Raw genomic sequence first — 10,649 nt, 5'->3', positions numbered from 1 at the left:
AAGTAGAATAAATAGCTAAATAACGACTATGGGTAAGTGTCCTAAAGTGCATGGTCAAATCCAGTGCTTGAAAGCATTAACGCTGTGGAAAGTGTGTATATAGAGCTTATGATCTAACCAGCCACAGTCAGACAATGCACAGATCCAATCTGAGACAATACGGATCTCATCTGAGTCTAGACAATATTGGAAATATACTTTAACAAGTACACACTTCAAACACTTAACAACCGAGAGACTGATTCCAGAACAGAAATGGAACCCAAAAATCTCAGTGTCCCTGTGGTCCCGAACTGTGGGCCCAGATAGTGGACTTGGAAATCAAGGCTCTGTCAAAGAAGCACGATGAGTTATTAGCAATTCTCAGCAGCAAGAAAAAGGAGCTCCCCACCCAGCCAGAAGCTCAGACTGGCCGCAACGAGCCAGTCAGAAGATGAGATTCCTCCCCAAGACGCCGAGGACAGGAAGACGTCACTCCTGAGCTTCTTGAGGAAGCAGAGAGGGAGCTGGAGGAGGAGATCGAGTTTGAGTCCGAGCTGACCTCCAAACTGCAGGCTTAGGAGGAGGTCAATCGGGAGCTGGAGGGAAAGACGGAGAAGCTCAAACAGCGGATGAAGCTACGAATGTGCGAGCTGATTGCAACAGCCCTCTGTCTGAATGAGATCACCAAAGAGTCCGGCACTCCAGAGAAGGTGCAGAAAACACCCAAGAAGCCTTTTCTGTGGAGACGTTTCAAGAAATACATCACTCCAAAACACAGCCGAAAGCACAAGCAGCAGCAGGAAGAGAAACGCCACAATTGAAACACCAACACACAGGACTAACAAAAACAAACAAAGACAAAAACACACAGGCTATATTTAGTCCTGACAGACAGAAGTGAGCTGGCTTCTGTCTGTGTAGTTTGTAGTTCTGACTGTGTACATCGGTTTACCCTGGGTGCTCCGGTTTCCCCCACAAATAAAAACATATTCAAAAGTTAGATGCAAGAATTTCAATAAATGCTTGAAATATACAGACTTTCTGTATTGTCATATTCCTGTTAAGCACTGTTAAGTATTCTTCATACTGTCTTTCTGTTCATACAGTATTATAGTGGGGCTGTGTATTGGCAAGAATCTGGCGATATGATACGTATCATGATACTGTAGGCAAGGCCATATATTGCGATTTAATAAAAAAAAAATCGAATTTAAGAACACTGTCATAGTATAAGGAACACAGCACCATATGCATAAAATCTGAGTTAACAAAAAATGATTGTAATGTATTTCTCACTGTCCCTGTAACATCCAACATCACAGCCCTCAGCTTACATTTATAATTCTGCTATCAGCTGTTTAAACACAAAAATCTATAGTGTTTTGGAGACAAAAGAAGATATTTTGCGATACGATATTTTTCTATATATTCTTACACCCCTATATTATAGAGTGATACAATCAAATACTGTGTTTGCTGATTATGTGTCACTTGATTTAACAGAGGGGAAAAAAGTTCATGTTGCTTCACAAAAACAGATTGCAGGGTGTTATATGTTAATGTACCTAAATGTTTCACTATTTCTACTTCTGATAGATAATACATCGGAAATCAAATATTCTTGCACATTGTTACAAGCTTCATATGAAAGTATGGTATTTTTAAACACATTTGATTTGTGCAAAGACGGAAATGTTGCAAATGTGAACACGTCAAGTATTCACTTTGTTGGTATGGGGCTGCAGAACATTATGACCACCAGGGTGCCCAGGTGGTCACAATGTAATGGCTGATCAGTGTACATTACAGCAGAGATTAAATTAGCATTATCAGTGACCACACCATTCATATTTAACTGATATGCAGAATTTAGTTTTCTCTCCTCCAGCCATCTCTTCCTGGATCTTACTGAGTCTCCCTCTGCTTCATAAGCCCCCTAACTTACTTTGCATTAGAACTCCATATCTTCTTAAAAATGTGTTAAATAACTGTAATAAATGTAGATATGGTTCTAACTAAGCTCAATTTTCACAGCTTCGGGACCTGGTTAGCATGTGTATCAGCCCGGACCCAGACCTGCGGCCAGACATTGTCTTCGTGCTGCAGATTGCCAAACAGATGCACATGTGGACTTCTAGCACCTGAGCAACCATTTCTGCTCCAGGCCCCACCCCCCTCCCCTGCCCGCTTTCTCTGCTTAGTCTGAGGATCTCAAACCACTAGAAGTAAGCTCTGCCTGGTCTTGCAGAAAAGTGTTTGCCTCGCCCTCATCGCGTCAGGAGGTAGACTTGCACAGGGGGACTGTGATGTTTCGACATCCAAGTGCCCACTTGTTTTCTGTTGCAGAGGGTGTGAAGAGGTGCATCAGTGGTGCAGTACTCGTAGAAAGTGGAGTTAATGAAGGGGCGACTGCATTTATGGTCTTTTCTTTAGCTACAGATGGAGAGCTGTGTCTCATCATGATCGCAGATTTCTCAAAGCTTTCTTTAACTCCACAGGGGTTGCATTCCAAGTTCATACCCTTTGTGACAGGTAAATTGTGTGCAAAAGAGCTGGGCAATCTGAATCTATCATCTATTATTGTAATGATATACATTTTTTCAAAATCAATTTTAAGTACGTCATTTAGGGGTCATCGACATATAAAGAGGGACATCATGTTTCCACTTTCACTGTACAAAAATTAAGCCAAAATATCCCAGATATGGCTGCTGCCATCTTGCACTAGTGATGTCATTTGGGCTGTGTGCAGAAGTCTAAAAACAGCTAACATGGAAGGGGGTGCGGTTTATGACCTTTACTGTAGTATAGTGGGCGATTGAGATGTGTTGCCTTCACTTTTGTGAAGCTGTCATGTCGTCCATCTTTATATACAGTTTACTTTAAATGGACAATTAGTAAATACATAAATACAGTTACTAAGTCAGATTTCCAGGACCCCAAGAATGGTTTTTGAAAGAACTGCTAGCTTGCAGTGAGACGAATTAACCTTCTAAGTCCTGCCCCTTTTGGAACCTCGGTCAACTTCCTCCTTTCTTGTACTTAGATATGCTATGTGCTAGGCTATCTATGTTGAAAAGACAACCACATTTTGAAGATGGTTAAAAGATAAAAGGGACGTACATATATGGTGTGTCTCAAATCGAATACTTCCGTTAGTAAACCTCTATGTAGTACACAATGCAGACTATGTAGTTACTTGCGTAGTGCGGTAATGTGAGCTTGGTGTTGTCTCAAATCGAGCACCGCCATTGCGCACTTACTGGAAATGACGATTGCAACATTTACCGTGTTACACCAATTTACAACCAGACTATACAGTCACAGATATAACAGATATATATATATATATATATATATATTATACAGAGTATAAGCGCTAATACTGCTTTATTTTTCACTGGATTTCTTCACGATATTAATTAAAAATGACCCTGCTTCTACTTTTTATCACTTGTGTGTGTCTCAGTATGGAAGTATTCAAATTGAGACACATAAGTTATACTTAAGCTAACTAATGTTGACGTAAATGCTAGCTAACTAGCTAGATAATCTACATTAATCATTAGCTAGCTCGATAACTGTGTTTTGCGAACACTAGCTATCAGATCAGTAACTAGCTAGCTAATGATTCATGTAAGTAAGCTAGCTAGTTAGCTAGTTGTGACTATTATCTTTGAACCATCTTCAAAATGTGGTTGTGTTTTCAACATAGATTAGCCTAGTACATAGCATATCTAAGTACAGGAAAGGAGGAAGTTGACTGGGGTTTTGACCGAGGCTTGCTCAATTGTTAATGGATCACAGAGCAAAAAGGGGCGGGACATAGGAAGGGTTGGTTATGATGCAGATCAGCTATACAACTGATATGTATTTACTTCTTCTGTGTGGAAGCCAGAGTGACTGTGGTGATATTTAACTTTTTTTAACAGGTCCAGTATCTCAAGATAATCATTTAAACTCCTAAAATGTGTAAAAAGCGCTTGGAAGACTAGTGGTCGAAAGACTAGAATGGCACTATACAAGTACAGTCCATTTACCATTTACCATTCACTAAACACTTTAGCTTACATTTTGTAAAAAAAATTCTGCTGCATCACAGATACACCCATTATCCTGATAATGGAAATTCAAACCTATTTGTGGGTTTTTTCAGCCCATCCCTAGCATTTCTGAGTTTATGATAAAAGAACTATGTTTACACTGATTTTACTACTGATCATGGTTCAAAGATCAAAGATTCTATTGAGTTGCATTATGGGAAATGTAGGATGCAGTGCTTCTGGAGCTTGGCCCATACTGAAGGCTGACCATACATTTTTTAAATAATCCCTCAACATTACAGAACAGTGAAGATTAGATCAGTATTTGTCAAACATTTTACAGCAGGTACCACCTCAGTAAATATTAACCTCTCCAAGTACCACTGCTGTTCAGCTAGACAGTTCATGCAGGAGACAGGTATATTTCTAACGAGAACATTATTTATAGTTGTAAATGGTAAATGGACCTGTACTTGTATAGCACCTTTCTAGTCTTCTGCCCACTCAAAGCTCTTTTACACTACGTGCCCACATTCACCCTTTCACCACATTCAGTCAGTGATGGCAAAGTCCATGGAACAGAAACTAACTCATTCATACACATTCACACACCGATACATGGCATCGGGAGCAATTTGGGTTCAGTATCTTGCTCAAGGATATTTACCTGCTCTGCCTCTGAGCCACAGCCCTTATTGTAGTAGTTTGTAGTATTTTGTTCCCCCAGGACCCAAATCTGATTGACCACCCCAACTGCCACCCCATTATCCTTACTTTTTCCACTCTGCATTGTCTGTCTATAGCAGGCTTTGTTTTAAAGCTAGAGTGACGATACTGGCTCATATGAAACTAGATGCCCTAACACATATGCCAGTACCAACCATGCATGTCGGGAAGGAGGCTAGATAATGCTCCAAAGTTAGGCTAAATTTTGGCGATGGAAAAACTGGCATAGCCTTTTTCAAAGGGATATCTTGACCTCTGACCTCAAGATATCTGAATAAAAATGGGTTCTATGGGTACCCACAAGTCTCCCCTTTGCAAACACGCCCACTTTATGCTAATCCCATGCAGTTTTTTGCATGTGGTATAAATGTGTTATTTTTGTTTTGTTAGTATCTGAGTATATGCATACTGGGGTCCATAAACAGTGTTGGAACTTTATAAACTGAGACACACACTTGATGCCACCCCTGCATAAGTCAGTGCCCCACTTGTGCTACCCCAGTCAAAAAAGTCTGGAAACGTCCCTGGAGTACACCTATCACAGTTTGAGCACCAGTGGTTTAGATACTGGGCCCACCACAGACCCTGTTGGCTTCCAGACATATGGACTTTTGAGGACTGGACTTTTATATTTCTTATTGCCTAGTCTCAGTGTGAGGAGGTAATACTCGCAAACTGTGCCGACCTCTGACTTTATTCTTTTAGCTCTTTAGTTAACTCAGTATATTTTGAATGTCATGTTGCCTAAATACTTATGTTGATGCATATCATTTCAGTGTTGATAGTGGAATAAAGAAGGAAAGAGTTTGAGTACAGGACAACCTTGTAATTAAATTGATTTAGAACTTTCTCATTGTCCCTGGGGAACCGAAGAAACTATTGAGTGCTGCAATGTCCTTCACTCAATCTGTTATTACTAGTCTAAGACACACACACAGAGTTGTACTAGAATAATGGTGGTGGGTGTTCAAAGATGTTTTATGTGATGTATAAATAGCAGAACGCAGTTCATGATCTGGGTCAAAGTGTTGATATGTCTGTGTGAATATAGACCACTGTTACTGTGAAACTGTGCGTACTGGAGAAATGAGATGCTGTGAAAGTCATTTGTTTAACGTGTCCTTCTGTGAGGAGAATGCACAGTGCCTTACCACGCAGAATAACTCAACATTATTCTCATTTGTTACTTGTATTCTGTGCTAATGAAATAAAGGTATCACACACACACAGGAAGGGGAAAGTTTAGAGCTTTTATCGTGTTTAGATGACTTATATCTTCCATCTACTACTGTACTTATTGAATTGTGTCATTATGTTTAACTGTATTTTCCTGTGCTTCAGTACAATAAATCCAGCTTTCCGTGTCGATCGCTTCCTCATTGATTTAAAATTAAAGGTGAAAACGTTGGATGTGCCTAAGCTCTTATTACAATAACAGATTCAAATGATAAAGCAACACACATTTCCTACATACACATTGTGCTGTTCTGATGTGGCCCAAACAGCACAAAAGGAAGAGACGCAGTGACGAGAAGCTGAGACACTCTCTGGAGTCTCCACACCAGCTATCCACAGGGCTTTTATTTTGAAGTTGACCCCATTTCCTCTCAGTAAAAGGCCTCTTAAAATTTAAGGTGGAATATAGTTTCAGCATCTGTCCTGTGGACATGCTGCACCCCCTAGAGGACGCGTGAGACATTGTATTGATGGCTCTGTATACAGGTGTTCCTGTAATAACATTACTGGAAAAACCCAAAGAGTAGAGACAGTTGAGTCTTCTACAATGTGCGCTCACTGTATGACAACATATAGGCGTTCAGGAAAAGTTAAGGCTCTCGTTTTTTACCTATTAAAACAATGTACACATTTTAAATACGTAAGAAATGAGAAAACATTCTTTTTTTGTGCAGTGGCTGAAAGAATATATTTATTTGAACACAAGCTGTGTTTGAAATATTTGCTTTTGTTGCAGGTTTTTTAATGCTATGAAAGCAATTTGCAAAAAAAAAAAATGAGGCATTTTATCCAGCGACAGTGAAAAATAACTTCAGAATGGAAGTGTTTGCGCAAATGAACAAAAGTGCAATATGAGGCCTCGAAACTCCAACTTTATCAAATCACATTTACTTTAGAGTATGGACAGTGCAAATGAATAAATACACACGGTAAAAACAATGCCAGAAACAGCCTAAAGCCTAGTTTTCATCTGTAGTCCCTGGCCAGTGTGAAAAAGGCTTACTATCTTTTTCGTAACTTGAATGAAGTCAAGAATCAAACACGAATCAACTCAAACACTTTTATTGTAAATCATGGAAAAAACATGCCATTTGTGTTAGGAATTCTGAGGGGTAGTGAGTTACATCGAGAAACACACGGTACGAGTGTTTTAGGAGGTATCCATGGTCTGTACAGTTTCCTCCACAACCTCCAGGGCCAGCGGGGTCACCGCCTTCGTCAACACGCCGGTGGTTCCTCTTTTGTACTTGTAGTCGCCGGTTCTACATCGGGAGAGAACGGGACACATGGGATAATGAGTTTGAATGGAAGCGAGGGCTGAATAGGCACATTAGACAAGTCTGTGCTGGGGCTTGTTTAATGCACTTCCACACGTGTTCAGCACTGCAGCACGCCACTGTAGACAGCTGTCCTACACACTGCCATGCATGTTAGTTGTGTGAAGTCACACTGAGCAACCCATGCAGATTTCTTTTTAAAGTTGGTTAGTAGCAAACTGAGAAGAGTGTGAGTCGGCGGGTGCGCACACAACGTCAATCTGTACTCACAGCTGCAAGGCTTCACCCTCATTTACTCTTCAAGCAGAACAAGCAACAAGACAACCAGTCATCTACCAGTTCTTCAGGGAAGTCAATCATTATAGATCATGCTCTGGAATGAGGCACTCTTTCATCTTTCCTAATGTAACAGAAACTTTCCCCAATGGGCAGCTTGGAAATATTTGCTAGGAGGGACAAGCATTTTAACAAGTTTGATTGTTTGCTGAAGAGTTGCTGGTTCATTTCTGACCTACATACATTACTAACTCAATATGTGAGCTGTTCCACAAAGCACTATTACCAAACTGACTCTAAGCAAGGTTCCCACTCGTTTTAATCAAATCCTTTTCCAGGATGTTTTTCTGGACGATAGACAACAGCACTTGCTTTGAAATGGTCATTTAAGCTGCAGTTTGAGGCACACTGACTACATTCATTTGGTTACAGAACATAAGAAACAGCTCAAATCAAGGAGAATTCTAGAAAGTTAAAGCCTTGCATGTACAGTTAACATCACCGTGCATGTATTTATCAACCACAGCAACAAGTTTATTGATTGATTATTATTAGGCTGTGTGCATGGAGATGTGAGAATTTAACTGGCAGCTCTGGAAAGAACGGACTCGCCAAAAAGATCATTGCAAGTCAGTACATTTTGAGACCTGCTTGGAAATGTCAGTTTCTCCTACCATCAGTTGAGTTTCAAACAGAATACACACCTATTTATGCAGCTGTATTTCTGCCACAGGAAATGTTGGTGTAGGGGTTTAGTGCGGCGCTGAACAGACAAAAAGGAACCAATAGTCCAATCTTCTTACTAAACAAACAAATCCGATTTGACTGACAAAATTCGGAGTCGGATACAGCCCTGGATTTTAGCCCTGATTTTCCACTCGCTGACAGCGCTTGCTCCTCTGAGGATGTGAGTTCACTATCTGAACTGTTCGAAGACGTGATCAGACAGCTGATAAAGTCACACTGTGGACGTGTGATGGCCTTGACCTCGTGATTCTAGAGTTACGTGTGGTTACGGACACGTTAGGAATTGTGTGATATTTCTTAAAGGGAGTTTGGTGCAGGGAGCTTTTAGTTGAATTCAAACTGATAATATTTTTTTGTTTATTAGTTGTAATTAGCCAACGGTACTCAGTTTCTAACTTGAGGATGCTGTAAATGGTTGCCCTTTGTGTGCATTTTTAAACTACTTAACTAATTAAACATGATTTACTTGTTATTAATGAGAAGAACTCTATAGCTTTTAGTAAAGCAGCTTTCTGGAACAGACCCGAGGTGTGTTGAAATCAGTGATTTGAAGAACTCCAGATGAGTCATTAAGGCAAGTACACATTATCCCAACAGGAGAGATGAGGTTGTTTTAACATGTTAACTACAAAGGAAGATCATGTGGATGAAATTAATCTACATATCTATCTACATATATTAGCGGGGCCGTTCTCACCTGACGCCCTTCTTGTTGGCCTCATCATGGGGCCGGATGTAGTCCACCTTGCCCTTGGTGATGACACACAGGTCGATGTTGCTGCCGGAGCCCAGGTCATTAAAGATGCCCGCGGCGATGGCGTCTCGCACCAGCCGCTTGGCATCCGCCTCCTTCGGAGGAACAAACAGCGTTGATGCTCAGATGAAAAGCAGCATGCTAGCACAGGAAGTCACACTCACTTGTTGGGACTGTGTTGCTATGAGTTACATGTGAGTGACGTACTCACCTCCATGTCGGGCTTGTAGCGGTCCTCAAACACAGCCATGGCAGCCAGGGACCCGGAGCCTTTAGAGGGAGAATTAATGCTGTTTAAGTGGGTCGCTGAGCTGACAGTACCCAGAATGCAACTACAACGGCTGTTTTTTAAAGCTGCATTATCACCGCATGGTACTCGGTTGAAGCTCTGAGTTAGCTGATCTGATATAAAAGGTGACAAGAAAACACTGCGGACCACTGATTGTTCATGCGACACAGACTACAGTTTCATACAGCCTTCTTCTAACCCAGGTTTACACCGGTGATCTGAGTGACGGCCTAAAATACAATAAGAATTTTCCACATTTTTAGATTATTTCCAAGATATTTTGTCATTTTAATCCATTTCCAGGTGTTTCTATGACTGGAAAACTAGTCTCAAATGTCTTCGAGGCAGACATCTCAAAAACCCCCTCATATCTCCAAAAATGTAAACAATAATGTGTCCTAATGAAAGCAACTAAAATAAAATAAAAATCAGACAGAAAGTAATGTAAGAAATATGTTTGAGAGTGGGATGTCCATCGAGACGTGGAGCTGGAGGTGAAATGCGAGGAATGTGTAGAAATGGCAGTGAGCTGTGTGCGACACTGACCCATGGTGACGTAGGGCAGCTTGTCGGTGGAGCCGTGAGGGTAGATGCTGTAAAGGTGAGGACCGTTACAGTCCACTCCACCCAGGACCAGAGCAGCCCCGATGTAGCCCTGATACCTGAACACGAACACACACACACACTTTTTCATACCAAGTCTAACACATTTTATTCTTATTTCATATGACCATTTCTCCATATTGAATGACAATAGTCATTTTTGCATTAGTGTGAGTGAGTGTCAGGCAAAAAGGTTCTGTATCATGATGAACACTGATGTAGTCTGAGGAAGGTACCTGAAGAGCATCTGTTTGAGCATGCGGTTGGCGGTGGCCACGCGTGGCAGCCTGCCCGTGGAGAGGGCGTGCAGCTCCAGGTTGGACGAGATGATCTGAGTGGTCATCTCTGTGTCTGCAGCTGTTCCCGCTCCACAGCAGCTGCACAAAAACAGTCAAACAGCTAGAATCACATGACGGCTGAGAAGAAGGAAGCTCTACGGAGGAGCAAATGTGGCTAAATTGCGGGTTAAATAAATCAGGGTCACTGGTCAGGTGGGCCAGGTTTACATCACTTTTAGGTGTACCGGCTGAGACTTGTGACCCCCACTGTCCACTATTCGCTGCCCTCACCCAACCTTGCTGCTATTTGGTGCTTTCTACATAATGTCTCTCTAGATTTTTGCTGTAAAAAAATATCTGCGTTACATGTTATTAAAGATGCAGAGTTAAGCCACAAAATAGAAAACATGAAGAGAAAGGTCAAAGTAAAAAAGGATC

The 10,649-nt window shown here is 41.2% G+C and overlaps 2 protein-coding genes across 3 annotated transcripts in view; one reads left to right on the top strand and one right to left on the bottom strand.

Annotated features, from left to right (window-relative positions):
• The window catches only part of LOC118332807 (serine/threonine-protein kinase Nek6-like), a 23,279-nt gene extending 17,162 nt beyond the window's left edge, over positions 1-6,117 (top strand). The window contains exon 8 of the mRNA XM_035668237.1: positions 2,017-6,117. Coding sequence (XP_035524130.1) covers positions 2,017-2,127 — 111 coding nt within the window. The 3' untranslated portion in view covers positions 2,128-6,117. The remainder of the gene's footprint in view (positions 1-2,016) is intronic.
• Positions 6,118-7,033: 916 nt separating this feature from the next.
• psmb7 (proteasome 20S subunit beta 7) overlaps positions 7,034-10,649 on the bottom strand; it is a 5,789-nt gene continuing 2,173 nt past the window's right edge. The window contains exons 4-9 of one of the 2 annotated variants that reach the window (XM_035668168.1): positions 10,170-10,310; positions 9,877-9,992; positions 9,253-9,311; positions 8,985-9,136; positions 7,535-7,561; positions 7,034-7,249 (exon numbers count right to left, since the gene is read on the bottom strand). In XM_035668168.1, coding sequence (XP_035524061.1) covers positions 7,138-7,249; positions 7,535-7,561; positions 8,985-9,136; positions 9,253-9,311; positions 9,877-9,992; positions 10,170-10,310 — 607 coding nt within the window. In that variant the 3' untranslated portion in view covers positions 7,034-7,137. The remainder of the gene's footprint in view (positions 7,250-7,534; positions 7,562-8,984; positions 9,137-9,252; positions 9,312-9,876; positions 9,993-10,169; positions 10,311-10,649) is intronic. The other variant, XM_035668170.1, reaches the window with a different exon arrangement.

The sequence above is a fragment of the Morone saxatilis genome, unplaced genomic scaffold (genome assembly GCF_004916995.1).
Source record: "Morone saxatilis isolate NCDOM2014 unplaced genomic scaffold, NCSU_SB_2.0 Contig21, whole genome shotgun sequence".
NCBI lineage: Eukaryota > Metazoa > Chordata > Actinopteri > Moronidae > Morone > Morone saxatilis.
This window is presented reverse-complemented; position numbering and strand designations above follow the sequence as displayed.